At 37.0% G+C, this 22,579-nt stretch overlaps 1 protein-coding gene across 1 annotated transcript in view; it reads right to left on the bottom strand.

Annotated features, from left to right (window-relative positions):
- Positions 1-11,856: 11,856 nt before the first annotated feature.
- The window catches only part of ANKRD44 (ankyrin repeat domain 44), a 272,181-nt gene continuing 261,458 nt past the window's right edge, over positions 11,857-22,579 (bottom strand). Inside the window, exons 24-28 of the mRNA XM_042783608.1 lie at positions 20,098-20,243; positions 19,359-19,441; positions 16,861-16,943; positions 14,681-14,772; positions 11,857-12,104 (exon numbers count right to left, since the gene is read on the bottom strand). Coding sequence (XP_042639542.1) covers positions 11,857-12,104; positions 14,681-14,772; positions 16,861-16,943; positions 19,359-19,441; positions 20,098-20,243 — 652 coding nt within the window. The remainder of the gene's footprint in view (positions 12,105-14,680; positions 14,773-16,860; positions 16,944-19,358; positions 19,442-20,097; positions 20,244-22,579) is intronic.

Genomic DNA, 22,579 nt, shown 5'->3' with positions numbered 1-22,579 from the left:
GTGCTTTAATTCTGAAAGTCCCCAGTGAAGGAGACTTTTCAATCAGTCTTATATTAACCACCTCTGCATTTTCTACATATTTTCCAGACAACTTTTCACGATTCTAAATTTGTCATGCTGCAGTTAAAGCCCACTTATTTTCTTGCTTAGAGGAGGAAGGGCACATCTCCTTAGCATTCCTCCTATGGTAGAAAGATTAATGATGCAGTCAGCCTTCAACCATGTTAGTTGCCAGCATATGTATGTGTCCAGTTCACCACTTCAGCTTCTGTAGGAGGTTTGCAGTTACTCTGTTGACTAATGCATCTAGTGTAAGAATTAAAAATAAAAAATAGCCAGAGCTAAAAGGATATGAGAAATCACTGACTCAAATCTCCATATTTTGCAGATAAAGAAACCTTTAAGCTGTTTAAGTTTAGTTTCTTTTAGTCTTCCTAAAAGGATGTATTCTTCAATTCTTAATAAGTCTGGTTTTTATTGGAGCATTTTCAAGTTTTCTTCATTCCTACTTAGTTGTGGAGCTTGGAATGCACTACTGAATGCATTAACTCAGCACTAATGAGAATGACTGTTTTGCCTCCTAGTCAAATATATTAGGAATCCAGGAATATATAAAATCAATTATATACCATAATCAAGTGGGATTTATCACAAGAATGCAAGGTGGGTTCAAAATACAAACAACATAATTTACCATATTATTAGAATAAAAGATAACACAGTCAGTCATCTCCATGCAAAAAAAAAAAAAAAAAGGTGGCAAAATTCAACACTCTTTCATAATAAGAACACTTTATAAACTAGGAATAGAAGAAGACTTCTTTGACCTGATCTAGGGCATTTATAAAAAGCCCACAGCTAACATTATAGTTAATGGTGAAAGATTGAATTTCTGCCTCTCAGATGATGGAAAAAACAAGGATGCCTGCTTCTACCCTTTCTATTTAACATTTTACTGGAGGTTCTAATCAGGGCAATCAGGTAAGAAAATAAAAGATAACTAGCAAGAAGTAAAACTGTATTTGCAAATAGCATTATCCTGTATATAAAAAACCTAAAGGATACACTAAAAAACTGTTAAGTGCTAATAAGCAAGTTCACCAAAGTTGCAGGAGAGATCAACTTAAAATATCAAATATATTTCTGTAAATTTGCAATGAACTATCTGAAAATAAAATTAAGAAAACAATTCACTTTACAATAGCATCAAAAAGAATAACACAGGAATAAATTTAACAAAAGAAGCACAATACTTATATACTGAAAACCACATTTTGTTCAAATAAACAAGATCTAATAAACGGAAAGGCATCTCATCTTCAGGATATCTTATTGTTAAGATAGCTATTTTAGTTTCCCAGGGCTGTCATAACAAAACACCACATAATGAGTGACTTTAAAGACAATTTATTTTCTCACTCAGTTCTGAAGGCCAGAAGTCCAAATCAGGGTCCTGGTCATGCTGATTCCTTCTGAGGGTTTTGAGACAGGAATTTGTTTTCTAATAAGCAAGAATTAAATATGGTGCAACATGGATGAACCTTGAAAACATAATGCTAAGGGAAAGAAGTCAGTGGCAAAAGGCCACATATTATACAATTTCATTTATGTGCAATGTCCAGAACAGGCAAATCTATAAAGACAGAAAGTAGACCAATGGTCATCTGGGGCGGGTAGGAGGGTGACAACTCTTCTCTTTGTGGTGATGAAAACCTTCTAAAACTGAACCTTCTAAAACTGTATGTTCACATATCTGTGGATATACTAAAAGACATTGAATTATATGCTTTAAATGGGAGAATTGCATGTTCTGTGAATTCTCTCTCAATAAAGCTGTTTAAAAAGTACAAGTGGCAGCTGGATTTGGCCCATGAGCCATAATTTACAAACCTCCCATGCAGACCAGTGTTTATCAACATGGAAGAAAAGACCATACAATATTTTTTAATAAAAAAGAAAAAAAGAACACATTACAAAACAAAAAATTGACATCAAGCAGTTTGTTTTTCTCCTAAAATATATATACCATCGTAGTTAATATAATGGATTCTGGAGCCACTTTACTAGATTTGAATCCAGATCTGCCATTTGTTAGCTGTGCATTCTTGGAGATAATAATAGGATCCACTCTCTAGAGTTGTTAGAATGAGATGAGTTAATAGATGTAAAGCACTCAGAACAGTGCCTGGCATGTAGTAACCGCTTAGTGAGCATTGGCTATTTTTATTACTCACTGCAATTGAGAAAGCAGTAATTTAATTTACCAAATAATTTAATAAGGTAATTTTGATTTGGTGTTAAAAGTTCTGGTCACAAACAACTACTTTACCAGAATGTCCTCTGCTCTAAACCATGCAGGCCACTACTAGTTCATGAGGCTGTTGACAAGGATAATAAGGACTAACCATTAACACATACTAGAAAATGGGTTTTTATCTCTAGGAGATATTGTTAGCACCCTGAAAGGCTTTTCTTTTTCAGTATCTGAAATACATTGTGGGAAATTAATTGGTTTTTTCAATCTAATTTCTAGTGTCAGCTGTGACATCACAAAATAAACTCCCAGGTGGCACCAACTGGGTCCTCTATTAGCATTTTTAGCATTGATGCCAAAACTAAATGGGCTCAGTATCCTAATCAAAATTTACATGCTAATGGGTAGACTCTTGTGAATGAAGTTAAGCAGAAAATCAATTATCAAGTAACTCTCCTCTACCAACAGTTTTACAGATTGTATGCAATAATAAAATACCCAGGAATAAATCTTGCAGGCCTAAAGAGGAACTTAAAATAAAAATAGCATGAACTTGGAAAGAGATAAGTCATTTTTTTTTTTTTTTTAAAAAGGAATTATAAGCCCAAGGCAGCTTTCTATATATTTATTTATTTACTTGTATAGTTAAAAACTGAGATTTTTCTACAAAAGTTAATATTTTAAAACAAATTTAGTTTTCATTTAAAGAGCAGTAATATAGGACTCCAATGATTTTGGTCTTTTGTCCTCTTTGGAAGGATAACAATTTTTCATTGTTATCACTGAGACATTTGTCTGATTCACACTCAGCTTTTGTTCACTCTGCAGCTCTTAGCCATCTGTCATGTTTTCTGGAGAGCCCTGTAAACACATTTAGGTTAAACCATATGGTCATAAAACCTGTCTTTGTGCCATAGTCAAGATTTTTTTTTTTTTTTTCAGCAGAAATGCACTCAACCATTCTTATTTCTTTAGAAGCTTCATCCTAATCCTGAAACCAAACTTTGTTCTGATAATAAATCAGCTCTGAGAGTGTGTCTATTTAAAGGAAAATACTTGAGTAACAGACGTTTTGAAGTGGCCAACTTTTCTCATCAATTTTGCTCAAAACACAACAACAACAACAAAAAAAAACCCCAACAAACTCAACTGCCCTCAAGTTGATTCCAACTCATAGCAACCCCTCCTTGGCTTTCTGAGGCAGTGTCCCAATGGAAGCAGATTGCCCAGTCTTCCTTCCAAAGAGTAGCTGGTGGGTTTGAACCACCAGTCTTCTGGTTAGCAGTCAAATGCCCTAGGTACTACCCCATCAGAACTCCCATTTTGCTCAAATTCTATGGTAAATAGCTTTTTTTTTTTTTCCTATTTTTAATTGTGATTTGGGTGAAAGTTTACAGAGCAAATTCACTTCCCATACATCAGCTTATATATACTTTGTCTCATGACATTGATTACAATTTCCCACAATGCAACAGCTCCCCTTCCTCTTCCTCCCCATAGTTACCTCTTCCCTGTGTCCATCCCTTCCATGCATTCCTGCCCCCCACCCCCACCCCATCTGTCTCCCTGGGCATACACAGCCCTTCTATTCTCCCATGATTGATCTCTCCAAGCAGCATGTTGTTGTTTTGTGTCATCGAGTCAGACCCAACTCATAGCGACCCCTCCTTGGGTTTCTGAGGCAGTATCACTACGGAAGTAGATTGCCCCATCTTCCTTCTGAAGAGTGGCTGGTGGGTTTGAAACACCAGCCTTCTGGTTAGCAGTCAAGTGCCTTAGCCACTATGCTACCAGAGCTACCTGTAAATAACTTTTGAGCCATTTATCATGTTAGCCTCCTCAGTTTTTGACTCCTACACCTTCAATGCTTTTTTCCTTTAATTAGCCTCAACCACTCACTCTCATGGTTATATCCTTGGCTTTGTCATCATTTCTTTACTTCAAGCAACCTGCATTCAGTTCAGCAACTCTGGTGCTACTACTCCATCAATTTCTTCCATCTTATCAAGACCTTTAATCCATCAGTGGTACCAGTTTTTCATTATCCATCACCCGCTTCCCCAGGTTAGATTCATGACCTATTTAATCACTTCCATTGAAAGCACCTTAGTTCTGTTGCTCTTCCTCCCTCCCCTTGGACTCACCTGGTTAGTACTCCTTCTTAAAATGTTCTCTCCTTTGATCTTCATACGGCTGCCAACTTCTTGCCATTAAGATCTGAGCTTAAATTGTATAAATCTTAGGAAAACCAACCAGAAGAGAGATGAGTAACATAAGAACTTTAAAAAGTTCTCAAATTTGCTGGGTAGTTTACCAACTGACTATAAACATAGGTAAACTTTTTGTACCCTAAGTACTGTTTCAATATTTTTGTTTTTGAAAATATAAAATTCTCCCAGAATTTAAATATATTTCATTAAATTGTCATTTAAAGGTAGAATATGGTATCCTAGAAACTGTGTCCACCAGTGCCTAGAGAACTATGTAAAACAATACTGGTGCATGGCCAGACCTTGCCATGTGACTGAGGACCAGATGCCCCGCCTTTGGGGGCAGGAATTTCCCTACCTATAAAGTATATGGGGTTGCTATGAGTTGGATCCGACTCAACAGCAGTGTTTGTTTGTTTTTTGTAAAGTATATACAACCATCTGTTGCATAAGTCGAGGGATGTACATATACTTGTGTACATGCTTTTGCATGTTCAATAGAAAAAGAATGAAATGTTTGTCTTAAATCTGTGTAGCACCTTTCTCCACTCATGCCATCTCTCCTGGAAATATACACAACCAAAGCATGTGTCCTAGTCCTTAAGCTTCCAAGTTATGTTTATGAAGGAATTTTGTTGTTGCTGGATGCCACTGAGTTGATTCAAACTCATAGCAACCTCACGTTGACAGGGCAGAACTGCCCCATAGGGTTTTCTTGGCTGTAGTCTTTATGGAAATAGATTGCCAGGTCTTCCTCCCACGGGTGGGTTCAAACTGCCAACCTTTCAGTTAGCAGCAAGTGCCAAGCCTTTGCACCACCAGGGTTCCTTTATAAGAGGAGTAACATATACATTATATTTATATTAAAGGATATTTATACAATTCCTTGTGAAAACAGAAAAATATGGCCAGCTTTACAAGTAATAAATTCACGAAGTAATGATTCAGAAACAAGACGAGAGCAGGAGAATGAAAAATGGGGTAGGGGAACACTGGGATTATGGGTGGAGCAGTTGTACACAAGGCGAGCCATTTGGCTTTAGGACACTGAGTGCTGGTAGCACCCTCACCTCTCCTCTAGTCATTATGCCAACCACAAATGCCCCACAAATGCCTCTCTGGTGTGCTCAAGAATTGTTGAATGGCACAATCATTATCTTTGCTGTTTATATTTTAGAGGAAATGTACCTTCAGTATGAAATTTGCTACAGACACCATTTATACATCACTTTTACCCACAATGTTTTTTGTGTTATGTTAATATCCTTTTAGCTTAATGCCTTTGTGCCTTGTAAGCTAATTCTGGACACATAAGTGTGTTTAGTGAGAGATAGATGTACACAGATCTAAAGCTACTGAATGGAATTAGAGAGAGGAATCCTTTGACAAGCAGTTTGAAGACAAAGTGTCACATCAATGTTCAACAATATTAAGTACAGCAGTGGAGGCCATTATTCCTTCTACTTGCTTAAGAGAACACAAGGGAAATTGGGGAATCCCTGTATTCTTCTTGAAAGGGCAAACTTAAGAAGTCAATAATTTTCTTAGAAATTGCTGGGAAGAAGGTAACTTAGTATGATGTTACAACCTCAGAGGGCCCTATTATAGAGCCAACATGGTAAGCAGCTTCTGAAATGGCTCCCAATGATCCTTGACTCCTGGTATTCATACACTTGAGTGAACCTAGTAATTGGCTTCTAATAAATATGAAGAAAATGATGGCATATCACTTCTGAGATTCCATTAAAAAATACTTCTTATTGTCTTCTCTCTTCTCAGCTTACTCACTCTGATGAAGCAAAGTTGCCATGTTTTGAGCTGCCCTATAGAGAAGCCCAGGAGCTCTGGTGGTATAGTGCATATGGCATTTGACTGCTAACCAGAAGGCTAGTGGTCTGAACCCACCAGCCACTCCTCATTGGAAGGAAGACTGGGCAATCTACTTTTGTAGAGATACTGCCTCAGAAACCCAAGGAGGGGTCACTATGAGTTGGATCTGACTTGACGGCAGTGAGGGTTTTTTTTTTTTTTTTTTTTTAATAGAGGACCACGGGGCAAGGAACTGAGAGCAGCCAACAACCATCAAGGAACTCATGGCCCAAGTTCAACAACATGTGAAGAATTCTAGCCACCATGTGAGTGAGCTTAGCAACGAATCTTTCCTTGTCCGACAGCAAGATTAGTCTTTGAGGCCCTGAAAAAGAAGACCCAGCTAAGCCATGCCCTGTAAGATAATCATATGTTTGTTGTTTTAAGCTGCTACATTTTGTCATTTGTCATGCAGCCATAGATAACTAATACATTCAGCCAGGTATTAACTACAGGAAACACTTTCTTGTGGTATGACTCATATTTTCAGTCTTCAAGGTTGAATGGCATTCAGATGTGTATATTTAAATAAGGCATGAGTCGGAGCAGAGTACAAAACTTCCCTAAACCTCTCTTGTGGGGAAAAAAAAAATCATCTGGCAGTGTGGCATAGAAGAGAAAGGACCTAGAAGCATAGGTAGAGTATTCAGATCAACTATGCCAATATGAACAAGTGAGATAAATGCTCCAAGACTCAGTTTCTTCATCAAAAAGACAGTGAGTGATAGTGAGAACTGCTAACATTTTATGATTTCTAATATTCCATGATTTGAGGGACTAGGGAAGGCCCCACCTCAGATTCTCTTTCATCAGCTAGAAACCCCATCATTTAGGAATTTGTTCTTTAGTGCTTTGTTCCCTCAGGTTCCTACTCAAGGGGAGAACATTTGGATGACGAGGCAGATGAAGGAAATTCTGTGATACCTTTAAGAATGCTAGAGAGAGGTAGTGTCTTGCATTGCCATGGAGCAGCTGAACGGTAGTAGTGGTAGATAAACACGGCTGACTTCATAATTTTGAGGACTTCATAGGCTTCCATCTTTCTGTGTGTGTGAGCTAAATAACTGATGGCATTTCTCCTCCTACCTTGGTTGCAAGGAAATTCAGAGCAAACTCAAGTTTAGTGATAGCCACTGTGTTGAATTTTATGTTTCACATATTTGTGTGTACTCTTTTTCCTTGTCCCAAGTTTTCTACACATAGTTTATCATATATCTTTTATCGCAAGTCAGCTCAAATCCTTTATGAAAAAAGCTGAGGGCATAAGTAAATACAATAAGCACAAGCATTTAAGGTTTTTCCCTCTAACTGTGATGATACAAACAGAAATAGCAAATCTGAAGACACACTTCTTTTTTGGTTATATATTTCCAAAGTTAAAGTTAATTTGGCTTTTGGAGGGACAAAGATTTAATTTAGCATAATTCAGTAAAATAAAAAAGCCCACAAATTACAACAATATTTGTACCGTTTTTATTTGTAAAAATAACCATCTGAATGCATTTCCATAGTATATTACAGTTAAGTACTTCATTACGTTATTAGAGCATTCAGTAGTTGCAAAAGTATTAAACTGTGCTTGAGAAGATTCAGATTGGTTCAAAGTCATTCACTAAACTAAAAGTCATTTTCCTCATTTTACAGTCATGACATTTACCAGCATCATTCAACTTCAATTTACATAAGAAAACATTACAGACAAAATCCCACTGAAATCATCAAACAATATTTTATGCTGTTACAAATATGTTATGCAAAATATAACACTGGCACCAGATTTGTATCATCGTGCTTTGCAAAGATATATTGCACATGCTAAAGCATAACATATGTAGACAAAACTACCAAACAAAAGATATTTGCATTGAAATTTTAGATCACTGCATAAGAAACACATAGAATTACGTTTTATACGTACACTCAGATTGTCACTATCTCAAAACGCTTTTCCCCTATAACACTGATCTATGGTTTACAGTTTTGTAAGAAGAAAGCATTTCAGCACTGCAAAATCAAACATATTTCCTATAGAAAACGTTAGCAATGTTAGCACATCCATTTCCAATTCAAAGCAAGTCAAAGGGGGAAAGAGGAAAAAAGACATTTTATACATTCAAAGAAAATCTGAAATGAAAACTCATAAGTATTATATTGCTCTCATAACACTCAATGAAAAAAGTACAAAACATTTCACAGAACATTTTCAGAATATACAAATATAAAAAAGGCACTCTAACTTCATATTACAAGACAAAAGTGGGGTGAGTTCTTCAACCAATGCAACAGAGAAGCAAACCAAGTTGCTCAACAGTACAAAGAAAAACTAGTGCAGCAAATCCATATATGTTCTAATATAACAATAAAAGAATAAATCAAGCAGCTGTTTACTGCCTAAAGTACCAAAACATACTACGGTGCCCTTTTAGTAGTGACAGATAGAAATCCCCTGAGCTATTTACTATAGAATCATAGCAGATTTTAGGCAATTTGGAGATTAGAATGTACTTACCAAAGACATTGGTGAACAGGTAAGTGCAATGAAACGTGAATCCCATGGTTGTAGTTAAAATACAGGCTAAAAACAATGCTTAAGTAAAAGCATTAAACAACTAAGCCTCACGAATACAATGTTTTCAGTTTTTTTTTTAACCTTAGAAAGCTATATGCAAACATAATTTTATTTTTAAGACATACTTGAAGAACACAGAAATTATAGTTAATTCATTTACTCAAGGAAAAGAAAAAAAACCTTGGTCTTTGGGGAAAGAGAGAAGACAAGACAGAGAGAGATTCAATGAACAAACAGTTCATTGGATATATGGTTTCATTTTGTTCCTTTGTCCTCCTATCAGTAAGTGGGGAAAAGTCAAAATGCAGCTTGGTGGAAATAATACCACATGATCTGTTGCTGCAATGTTCCTTACTCTGCTACACTACAGAAAAACGTGGATGCTGCTTCACCATTAAAGTAGGCATCTCATTTCCTGCCTTAAACACCAAATAAGCAAGATTTCCATTCACTTCTAGAAAAAGACACCACAGTATATCATGCTTCTTCAACATTGGAGCTTCCTCATTTTCAGTGTGTTGGTAAAGGCAAAGTCATTATTGCTCACAAGCAATTTATCTTTGAAAAAAAAAAAAAAAATCTCTAAAACAAAAAGGACAAGAGAAAGGAGGTGAACACACCAAGAATTCAAAACACAATGTTGGTTGTTTTGAAAATTTTCAGTGAAATTGATACCAATTCTGTAAGTCCTTTGAACAAGTTTTTTTTTTTTTTTTTTAATTCAGGATATTAAAAAAGATTAAAGTCTTTTACAGTTAGATGAAAATATAACACAGCATCTGTATTTGATCCAGATATTCTAGAACACTGTTTTAGAAAATATCTCATGTACACTATAAAATAGAAATTTCCAGGGTCAAAATGGAGCTGGTTATAAAATATGGGGCATACTGCCCTAATACAACATGTTTCTTTCCTGCTTCTTCCTCAAGTGGAAGAGAGCACTTGAGCTGGTGATTTTTATTTCTCCTCTCGGCACACATGCCAGCCCACTGACACTGTTTCCCATTAGGATATTGGGACCATGTGAAATTTTTTCCATGTATTCAGGAAAATTTCTGTATGTTTCTTTGGGCCACCATTGCACATATGTTCCTCCATACACTTCAGCTTTCATCCTGGCGAAGAGCACACAGACTGCGAGGCCTTGTCTGCTCTAAGCTAGCTGCAGGCTGGGGGTGAGCGGCGGGATGCAGATCTTGATCTTATATCCCTTCCCAGCTGGCGAGTCAGTGGTCAGGATCAGCTGGAAACCTTAGCAGTGGACATGCCGGGCTTACACAGGACTTCCAGCTAGCCCAGGGTTGTGTGTGTTTTTCCGCTTTTTTGTTGTTGTTGTTGTTATTCCAAATAAAACACATAGCAATTAAAACAGAGAACAAACAGTGGATACGTTTCCTCGGCATTTGTTTCATTTCAAATAAATATAAACACATTTACATCAAAAGTATATGAGCATTTTTCTAGTTTGGCAAAAAAAATAAACCGTAGTCAACACATCATCAGTTACAAATGTTCAACCATCAACTAGAAATCTGTGTCATAAGAAATATAAAATACAACAAAGACTGTTACACAAAAAGATTACATTTTAGCTCCATAGAAAAGTTACTTCATTTCTCACTTCCATTTTGAAGAAAAAAGTTTTAAATCTTCCATTTTCAACTGAAGCATTTTGGTCCTCATGTATAGCTGGTTGATGAAATACATATATATATATATATATATATATATATATATATATACACACACACACACACACATATGTGTGCATGTGTGTGCATGATTTTTAAAGAGTCTCATTCTTCTTTTTGTACAGCTGTTCCAAGGGCGGAACGGGGTCCATTTGACCTAGAAGCTTTGGCAGAGGGAGCAGACACAGTATTCACTATGTTGATTTCATCATCAAACAGTTGGCAATTGGCTTTAATTTCCATTTCACCCATTTCTATTTCTTGCTTGTACTTTCTTTGTTCCCTTTTGCAGTTCCTCTCTCACTCATTTGGCATGACCTCGACTAAGAATCTCAATCAACATATCACTATGTTTCATCCTATATGAAATGTTTCATCATACATTTGATGAAAAAGGCTGATAGTTCTGATGTATTCAGAAAGTTAGTATTTTTATTGAAGGATGAATTTATAAAGGTAGCTCCATTTTAAATCTGCATACTTCTCAAAGTTTTGGTGCAATATGATTTTCACCTAAAATGTTATTAGATAGATTTGGATTCAATCACTTGGGGAAAATTACTCACAAGCTTGTAAATGGGGAGCAATGAGTGCCATATGTGTGTTGGAAAAAAAATAGCAAAGCAAGTTCAATTTTTAAATTCATCCTCAGAAAGAACGTTCTGGATATTTAAGTGCTTACTATGGAGAGAATATGAATAGCTGGACTCCCTTAAAAAGATTATTACAGGCATTATTTCTGAAGAAGAACACCTTTACCTTTGGCTTCTAGTGAAGAAGTAAACATCAAAGTGAGGAGAGGTTTGAGGCATTTCCTATCCACCCCTTCCTTCCCCGCTCAGGGGACATGGATGTCACACTGATATACTTCTGAGAACTCACTGCTGAGTGAGTACATGGTGGGGGGGCGGGCGGGCAAGAAGCCTTTATAGAGAATAGCTCCCTCTCTGTTGCATTATCCTCAAAGAAAAAAAGAATTAAATGCATTTTTTTAATCCTTACTTAAAATGAGAGGTAGACTTTCACAGAAGTAACTCAGATCTAAGGAAAACATGAAAAAAGCAAAATCAAGGCCCATCTGTGTGACTGCTTCACCTTACAGAATAGCTAGCTGCCCTCTCTTGGTTTAATACCTTCTTTACTGGCTTCTGGAAGCTCGGGCCCACAATAATACTTGAATACAACATAATCTTGGAATTCAAGCTTCTTTCCTTTCCTCCAACATGGGTGATATCAAGGAAAAGCTTCTATAGTCCAAAGTTAAAACGTTTCTGAATCTGAATCATTTTCATTGTACCCATCCTCGGAACCTATGTTGTTACTACATAGGCTAACCATGCTACCCAGATTGGAGAGGGTTGTCCTGCTCAAATTGTCTTTTTTAAAACAAACGAAGTTGACAGCTGTCATTGTACTGGAAGGAGAAAAAGGCATCATGGTAGCCAAAATGAGGGCCAGGCAGTCAGCCACGTCTTTGTTAGGAGCACAAGCCAGGGCCGGGGTATGACCTGGGCATAAATGCAGACAAGGCAGTGGTTAGTACAGGGCATCCAAAGGAAGTGTGAGCATTCCACAGTACATCTCATATGACCTCACAGGGGAGATGTATGTTGAGTTAAAATCATGCCAGGCAAAAAGAGTTGTTACTTTGTATGAGTCATGCTAGGGGTAAGGCTAGACAGGTGGAGGAGACATTTTAGGGAGGGTTTTCTTTTTCAGCTCACGTGACTACAACAAGCACTATTATTATCTCAAGTTAGCCAGAATCCCAGCCTTCAACTAGTGAATAGACACATGAGGGGGCAGGGGTGGGACACAATTCCACAAAAACAGCAACAGGATGACCAGGAGGGTGTTTCCACTTTAGAGAGCGTGTGCATGCATGCGCACGCGCGCGCGCGCACACACACACACACACACACACACACCATGAGCCTCAGGCGTGGGCCAGAATAGGACTCTCATTCTGAGAACAATGACTTTCAATTGTAGGTGATTACTGTCAGATTAGAAAAGATACTGCAAGTTACATGTCTGTAAAAGTGACAAATGCACTTTTATCACTTTATGTATACTTTATATAAAGTATTGCCAGCAATTGTGAGGATGACACAGGACCTTGTGTATAGCTCATGTTTCACTCTGTTGTCAGAAGGTTACCATAAGTTGGAGTTAACTCACTGGCAGCTATCTAGCTACCTATCTCCACATAAAGTATTTGTCAATTAACTTGTTTTAGAAAAATGGAATCATTTGAGTAGATCAGACATAGGAAGGTACTAGTTTCCTGTGATTCAAAATGTACTATCATTTAATAGAATTTCTTTTTTAAAAAAACAGCCACATCACCAATAAAAGCCTCCAAATCCTAAATGCAACGTATTTGGGGAAATTGTTACACTTGCCATAAGTAGGTTCCCAACATTTAGATCTGATGGGTCCAGTTCCCACAAAAGAACTGCCTCAACATATAAATCAGGTGCCGTCATCAGGAGGTGGATTAATTCTTTTTCTTTTGGTCCTGTCTTCCTGCCTACAACGAGCCACTTAATCATTTGGAGAAGGAAGCTTAATAAAATGAAATGTTTTCTTTGTCAGCATTTGATATGATTTTTGCTTTTAATCCAGTTAAGAGATCATTCTTTTTTCTGGTATGAAAACAAAGAAGGGACAGGAAGTATCTTAACATGGCATTCCACAAAGTTGTGTGATGATAGTAGGATTTATGATTCTAAGTTCAACACCAAATACTCACTGCCATCAAGTCGATTTCGACTCACAGTGACCCTTTCTTGGGTTTCTGAGGTGGTATCACTATAGAAGTAGATTGCCCAACCTTCCTTCTGAGGAGTAGCTGGTGGGTTTGAACCACCAGCCTTCTGGTTAGCAGTCAAATGCCTTAGGCACTATGCACCAGACCAGGCTTTTGAGTAACATTATCACTGGCCCAGGGTTCTAGTTCCTAAGGTTGCTATAGGTTGGACAAACCTCTAAATACAGCACATTTATATCTGTGAAGAACAATACTTATTTATTCTAATTTCTTTGGTTACTTTGGAGAAAATTGTGGGTTCCTGCATGCCAACCCTAAGGTATATTGTGATGATAAGAGAGTGAGGGAATGTGAGGTGGGAAAACCAAGGAAATGGAATAGTAGAGAACTTTCTGCTCATCCTAGATGAGTCAGGTTGGGGATAGAGCAGGGTGCATGCTAGGACAAACGGGGCTGCAAAACCAAAACTAGTAAGAGTTAGCTAATGATGTCAATATGGCTGCTTACTTCTGAGAAATGGGAACGAGCTGCTAATTCCAATACCTGTAATAAGCAGTTAATTGAGTTACATTAATACTTTTTATTATAATGCTTTAATTAAATGACACATAAATGCCACATTTTAAAAAATGACTTATAAATATCCAGAACTTCCTCTTTTGCTCCCCAAGGTTAATGGCCTTGTGCTTGTAACGTAGTTTAATACAATTCCAGTATTCGTTAGCTTTTCTTAGGGAGCAGAGTAGAAAGCTTCTGCTAAGAGTTAGTTCATTTAGAAAAGTAACATTATGTAGATGAGGAGAAGCTTTCGAGCCTAGACGTTAATTAAGAAATTTTACTCAGGTTTCCAAAATTTCCATACTGGGAACATGAGTTCTGATCTATTCATTAAAATAATAATAATAATAGATTTGATCTCAGAATGAACTGAAATAAAATCAGGGCAAGGTTTTTATTTGAGCCCTAGGGCATGCACTAATGACATGTGTAATCCCTAACTCGTCAGTGTATGCAGTTAGAATTTCAAATGCCAAAGATTTTTAGTGTATCTTAATCATTTTAACTACCACTCTGAGGAGTTAGAGACCAGCTGTTGACATTACATGCAAAATGGACAGCACTGGGGACTACAGGTGGACTATGTGTTTTACAAACAGACAGGAACAAATTATCCTTGTTTGATTTTTCACACATGTGGAGCTTCCAAAGGGGAGACAATTCTTACTTTTTTAACTAGCTCCTATTTTTCTCACTTATTCTGGCTTCAGCCAGTACATGGAAAGTATCTGTAGTAACTGGTTATTTTCTTACCATTTTCATCTACAGCAAGTACACAGGCCCCTTTGGCTAGCAACTCCTCAACTACCATCTTCAAGCCATTGCGTGCAGCAACGTGGAGAGGTCTATAAAACATAACACAAAGCTTCAACTGTGATACATATTTGCGTGAGAATGTGTACTTTTGTTAACTCACATCATTTAAAGAAAAAGGACAAGAATGTATAAATAGCACTCAAATATTTTCATTTAAAAAAAAGAAAAAAAGAAAAAGACATTTGTGGACCGGATCTTTTCCAGGTGATAATGATCCAACTGTCCTTCCAGGTTGGCCCAGATTTCTCTAAAGGTTTTATAAATAACTTGCATCTCAGACAACTTCAATGATTGCAGATATGAAGACAGAGGAAGAATTCAAGGTCAGGTGTGTTTTGTAGAAAGTTCTTTTCTCTCATGATTTATTTCTACTATGGCCAGACGGCTGGCGGTTCAAACCCACCAGCCACTCCTCGGAAGGAAGGTTGGGCAATCCTACTTCCGTAGTGATACTGCCTCGGAAACCCAAGGAGGGGTCGCTATGAGTCGGGGCCGACTCGACGGCACATAACAACAACAACAAAAACAACATGGCATTGGAATCATTGTTTCACACAAGTTATGTGTTGCATCAGTATCACTTCCATAACAGCACGCAGGGAGCAATGTTCTGAAAACTTCTTGGACATAACCAAATGCCTTGAGGGAATGAGACACTGAGCTTGGGGGCTTAGGATCACCGTCTTGGGACATCTAGGTCAATTGGCATAACGTAGTCCACAATGACAACGTTTTACATCTTAGTTTGGTCAGTAGTAACTGGGTTTGTAAAAGCTGTGAGCAGCCATCTAAGACACAACTATTGGTCTCTCCCCATCTCGAGCGAAGAAGAGTAAAGAAAATCAAAGACTCAAGGAAACAATTAGTCCAAAGGACTAATGGACTATGTGAATCACAGCCTCTACTATCCTGAGACCAGCAATGCTAGATGGTACCTGGCTATCACCACCAACCACTCTGATCAGGAATAGAGTAGACGGTCCTAGATAAAGAGGGGGAGAGAGACAGAGACAGACATACACACACACACACACACACACACAGAAATGTAGAACAAAATTCAAAATCATAAATACCAGACTTACTGGTCTGATAGAGACTGGTAGAAACCCTGAAAAAGTGAACCTTAGACATCCTTCAAGCTTGGATCAGAGCCCGCCCCTGGGGATCAACTTTCAGACAGAAAATAGGCCTATACAATGAATAATAACACCAAGCAAGGGATGTACTCCTCAATACATGAACCAGAGGACAACATTTGCCCAAAAACGAAGCTCAGAAAGCAAGAAGGGCAGGAAAGAAGGACAGAAATGGGGACCCTTAAGAGAAGTTACATTAAGGGGATTGCAACCAATGTAATGCAACAAAATGTGCATAAATTGTTGCATGGAAAACTAATTTGCTCTATAAACTTTCACCCAAACTATAATAAAAAGTAAAAACAAAACATCATTTAGATAAATCATCTCAAAACTCTGTTATTACTAAATGCACACAAATGTTTTACCAAATTTATAAAACCTTCAAGAATAATGTCAAATTTAGCATACTCTGCTATACACAGCTTAAGAATTTTAAGCAGGGGAAAAAAAGCCAGTGTTTCTTTGGCCTTAAAACAAATACATAAATAATTTCTTAAAATGGAAAATGAAGCAGCTTTTAGGTCTTTCACATTGAGAGTGGCACTGAATTATATTAAAATGTAATTAAGAGAAATAGCTTAGAAACTTTTCAACTCTATTGAGGGAACTCAATTTATAAAACTGCCATTTTCCAGTAAGAAGACATAATACTAATAATCAGATAGGTTCCTCAAATATGTCAGCCCATAAGATTTTCTAATGGCCCACTACATTTATATTACCATTACAGAAATCTCAGCAAAGGAAAACACAGACTTTGCAAAATTATATGGAGGCATATCAAAACAAGGATTATGACTCAAAATGGCTATCTTGGTCAGCATGTAGGGTAAAGTTCACGAAAGGAAAGCCAGGTCTGTGTTTTTTCCCACTATGCTCCCCAGCACTAGCTTGGGACATAGCAGGCTCTTAATATTTGTTGAATAGGTGACCGTGAATATGGGTCTGCGTCAAACTTTAGACACTGACACTTACGTCTGCAGTGCATTATTCTTTGCATTAATAAGGCTCTCGTCTTGGATCTTGTCAAGTATTAACAAGGCACATTTTTCATGACCCTAATAAAGAAAAAGAATGATAAGACACAGACAAGTTCCTGAAAAAATTACTCCCTTATGCTTCAAATTGAGAATTAATTACCTCTGCCTAAAAACATTCTATGAGACAATTTTTCTGAGTAATTCTTTTCTTCTAGAAATCAAATGGTTAAAGGGCCCCAGAAATGCTAAGATTCTGATTAAGAGTTAATGATTAACCTCTATTAGGACTTGGTCTTATCTAAAATATTATTTCTAAAATAACTTTTAGCACGAATGTCACTGAGCAGATGCTAGTTCAGCTGGTTAAGAAAGGCTAGAATTAAGAGAATACTCTAAATCTTTCAACATTACCTTTTAAACATAAATAAATCCTGCCTTCTTCCCCAAGCCTTTCATTACCACATCAGTGATCTATCTTCCTTTGGAATTCCTATTACACTTATTATCTATATCACTCATCATTATTTACTGCCTTATACTGTTGTTGTTGTTATGTGCCGTCCAGTCGGCTCCGACTCATAGCGACCCCTCCTTGAGTTTCCGAGGCAGTATCACTACGGAAGTAGGATTGCCCAACCTTCCTTCCGAGGAGTGGCTGGTGGGTTTGAACCGTCAGCCTTCTGGTTACCAGTCAAGTGCTTTAGCCACTATGCTACCAGAGCTCCCTTATACTGTTAGAAACCCTATTTCAGGAAAGCACTTTCTTTACTTCCCCAACCAGGATGATACCACTCTATTGACAGACTTAAGATGGTTGATGTATTTTTAGAAATCCATTGATAAGCCAGAGCCCTTTCATGATTTCAAGCCTAGTGTCCTATTAAGGGATTATGGCTAAATCCTGGCTACTTAACAGTGGTTCACAGACCAACACTATCAGCATCCTGCTGGAGCTTTTTAGAAATGCAAAATCTCAGCCTCTCCCCCAGACTTACTAAATTAGAAGCTGTATTTTAACAAGATCCCTAGGTGATTTCTTTGCACAATAAAATCTGAAAAGCAATGCACTCAGACAGATTCACTAAAACTACTCAAAGCATGAAGTGAGAAAATGCAACTAGTGAAAGGAATGGCCAAGACTTTTGCTAACAGTGGGTATATATAACCCCTTTCACATTATAACTAAATTAAAATAAACCACTATCACTGATGCATCATACTGTAATGCTGCTCTTAAACATAATTTTAGAGATGTCATGGAAGTTTCCTTCTGATGTGCTGCTGGGGGAATATAAATTGTTGTAACCTTAAAAGAGGGCAACTTAGTTTTAAAAAATGTTCATATCCTTAGACTCAATAATTTCATGTCTAGGAACTAGGGAATGATTAAGGCTTCCTGAAAAAATTATCTAAAGTATTATTTATTATCTTTGAAAGCAAGCTATATGTTTAACAATAAGGAATGAGTGCATAAATGATGAGATATTCCTAAAGGGGAATACCATACATCTTCCAAAACACCATTATGTATGTCTTCAAGAAGGATATCCATGATACATCATTTAGTAACAAAAGCAGGTTTTTAGAAAACAGTATGACTTCATTTTTGTAAAATCCTGTTTATGTGTATATGGAGCTCTGGTGGTATAGAGGTTAAGGCATTTGGCTGCTAACGAAAAGGTTGGTGGTTCAAACCCACTAGTTGCTCCACAAAAGAAAAATGAGGTGGTCTTCTTCTGTAAAGATTTATAGCTTTGGAAGTCCAATGGGGGCTACTAGGAGTTGAAATTGACTTGATAGCAATGAAAAAATATATATACATATTTTATGGTAGCAGGAACCTTGAGCTACATGTCAACACAATGCTATAAAACAAACAAACACACACAGGCTGTGTACCAGAAAGAAAGCTGGAGGGTAGAAATACACATGGAGACATTCATTTGCCTTAGAGTCAAATGATTTTGGCTGTGCTATTATTATGTCTTCAAATGGAACAAATAAAAACAAGTGGGACCGTTTATATTTTAGAAGCCATATTACTAAGGTCCTAACCTGTTTTTAAAACCAAAATGTAGTACCCAAAGAAATAGATACAATGGCAACATCAAGACAGATGGACTGCAACAAAGGTTTCATAAGGCAAATCCCATAAAAACAAATCCTAATTAAACCCTCATTAACTTTTATACTTTAGAAGCCATATAACTAAAGTTTTAACTAGACTTGTGGTACCACAGTCGTGGACATAGATATGATGGCAGCTTCAAAGGAGCTAGACTGGAGCAAAGATTTCACAAGACAAATGCCATAAAAAGCACATCCTCACTAACACTTGGGTGGGTCTGCCCTTTCCTTATTCTCCTTATAGTTGACAACATCCTGAGAAACCTATACCTTAAGAGCTACAATCCACACTTCTAAGATAAACGGATTTTCAAGAGGTATCATTATTATAATATCAAGTAAGAGTGTTTTAAATTCCTTACATACTTTACTACTAGCCAAATGTAAGGGTGTATTCAAGTCCTTATCCTGTACAGTCAGGTCAGCCTGGGCACTGTTCACCAAAATATCTATAGGAAAAGCCAAAAGAGGATTACTTACAACAGATGGTAATCACATGCATTTTGAAGAAGTTACTACGAGAACAATATATTTAAATTAGCACAGTTCACATATATCACATTTCATTGTTTCATCCAAATAAAGGTTGAGGGTATTAGTTTTGTCTTTACAGTTTCATTATATTCAGTTAAGATGATTCTTCATTGTATTTGGTTTTTAAACAGTGAGAAATTTTCACTGCAGGAAAGTTGGGTCATTTTTACAAGGCCCACCAATAAGCAACTAACAGGAGACTGAAGATAATTGAGGATGTAGAGTCATGTGGCTTAAGTCAAACTATTAGTGGCCCCTTTCATCTTCTTTTCACCAAAAGAAGGTGCCATGGTGGTGCATTGGTTAAACTCTTGGCTGATAACTGAAAGTTGATGGTTTGAACCCACCAGCAGCTCTGTGGAATAAAGCAGCAGCAGTCTGATCCTGTAATGATTTCCAGCTTTGAAAACGCTATGGGGCAGTTCTCCTTTGTCCTACAGGCTCATTATGAGTCAGAACTGACTTGATGGCATTTCAGGTTTTATACCAAGAGAACAACTGGTGTCTCGATTTTATGTCAATTTGACTTTTGAGTAAGCAAGAATGCAAAGTCCACACTGCAAGTACCTACCCACAGCGCCTGCCTGCCCGTTCTCAGCAGCCATCATCAGTGCTGTTTTCCCTGAATTGTCTACTGCGTTCACTTGAGCATTGTGTCTCAAAAGAAGCTGCAAGCACTCCACGTGATCAGCAAAGGCTGCCGCATGAAGGGGTGTTCTAAAGATTTAAAGGAGTAGATTTTAGTTTCCTTTCAACATAGCACACTTTCTTCCAGAAACATGGGCAGTGTGTTGGCCTAAATATTTTGAACTGCTCATTTTACAGGAATAATGATCAAAATCCCTCTGAAGTTCACACAAGGTGGACACTGAGGTATCTCCTGTGTGAATGCTGCCCCCTAGATTTGTGGGGTGTATATGGTGGGCCTGGTAACAGATTTACCATCTCTAACACCTGCTGCCATCTGGTTGATTTGACTTATGGAGACATCATGTGTGTCAAGTAGAACGTGCTCCATAGGGTTTTTAGTGGCTGATTTTGTGGAATTAGATGACCAGGCCTTTCTTGCAAAGTCCTCCTGGGTCGATTTGAACCTCCAGTCTTTTGGTTAGTAGCTTAGTATGTTAACTGTTTGCACTACCCAGGGTCCCCTTACCATCTCTACTAATCCTTTAATTCCCCCCCTCAATTTTTTTGGAATTGTTTCTATGGTCTAACATTTCAGTAATTTATATCTGCACCCGACTATTTCTCAGATTTCTTTTTCTACCCCATTTGTCACCTATAATACTGTTTCCTTGTCCCTTTCTCTTCCCCCATCTTCGCCCTTCTTAATATGCATACAGTAAACCCTTTCTTTCAAAGTGTTTTCATCAGGATAACCCTTTAATCTTGAGAAACCAGTGACTCCTCTCTCATCTTTGATACTTTCTATATAGAAGATACTTTCAAAATTAAGCCTTTAATTATAGACAGTTGGCTATTTAAATACTAAAAAAAACCCCAAAAACTAAACTCATATCATCTAATGTGGATAGACGATTATTTTGAGAGGAAAATTTGTCATTATATATCAAAATGAAAAACCATTGACCTCTTGACCAAGTAATTTCACTTCTGGAGTTCCTGGGTGGTACAAACAATTAACTATTCAACTATTAGTGAAAAGGTTGGATGTTCAATGTGTGTGGTATTGACCTAGAATATACATACAGAATAATGGGATGGATATTGAAACTCTACAAATAAACCCACTCATATATGGTCAATGCATTTTTAACAAGGATGCCAAATCCATTCAATGGAGAAAGAAATCTTTTTAACTCTTCTTATAAATGGTATAGATAACTGGATTTCCATATTCATGAATGAAGTTTGACTTCTACTCACACCATACAAAAATAACTGAAAATGATCCATGAACATTGGATATATAACAACTAAAGTTGTAATATTCTTAGAAGAAACTATAAGGATTTGGCAAGGGATATTTACATGTGATGGAACAAGCACAAACAGCAAAAGGAAAAATAGAAAAATTGGCTTACATTTAAATTACCAATTCTGTCCATCATTGTTAAGGAAGCATTGTGTTTCTGTTTATAGTCATGGAAAATTTGGCAATGGAAAATGGTGACAATCCACAACAAGATTGATATACCTGGTTCACTGAATTATATATGTGAAGATGTTGAATTGACAACTGGTGTGTTGTATACAGTTTTAAAACAATATAAAAGGTTAAAAACATCCTTAAAAAATAAAATTGTTCTAAAAGAAAACACATTATCAAGAAAGTAAAAAGATAACCTGTAAAATAGGAGAAAATATTTGCAAGTCATATATCTGATAAGGGTATAAGATCCAGAATATGTAAAAAATAATTTCTAAAACTCAAGAACAAAAGATCAATAATAAGCCAATTTAAAAATAAAAACAAAAAGTCGGAGGTTTGAATTCATGCAGGGGTGCCTTGAAGAAAGGCCTGGCAATCTCCTTCTGAAAAATCAGCTGCTGAAACATTATGGAGCACAGTTCTACTCTGACACACAGGGGTTGCTATGAATCAGAATAGACTCAAAGGCAAGTGGTAGGTGGTGATTTCACTTCTAGCAGTCTGTCTCCCAGGTGTACTTCATCATGTGTACAGACACAGGTATGAGAATGTTTACCGCATCACTCTTTTAATAGCAAAGTATTAGAAATAACCTAAATGTTCTTCAATTAAAGGCAGGCTGATTAAATTGTAGTATATCCGTTCAATGAAATAATATCCAGTTCTAAAAAGAATGTGGTAAATCTACATGTTTGGATATGAGAAGGTCACTAAGGTATACTAAAAGCAGAGCATTGCCACAAGATGCTCCCATTTGTATAAAAACTATGTTTGCATATATACTTATATGTGTTTGCAGAGATATACAAAAAATATTTGGGAAAATAAAACAATTTGGAAAAAAGTTTTCAGTGGCATCCTCGGGGAAGAAGCTAGGGCTTCTGGACTAAGGGGGAAATTGAATTTTATACCCTTTGTAATATCTAATTTTTTTTTT

Source organism: Orycteropus afer, unplaced genomic scaffold (genome assembly GCF_000298275.1).
Source record: "Orycteropus afer afer isolate SDZICR_OR568_19922 unplaced genomic scaffold, OryAfe1.0 scaffold00002, whole genome shotgun sequence".
Classification (NCBI taxonomy): domain Eukaryota; kingdom Metazoa; phylum Chordata; class Mammalia; order Tubulidentata; family Orycteropodidae; genus Orycteropus; species Orycteropus afer.
This window is presented reverse-complemented; position numbering and strand designations above follow the sequence as displayed.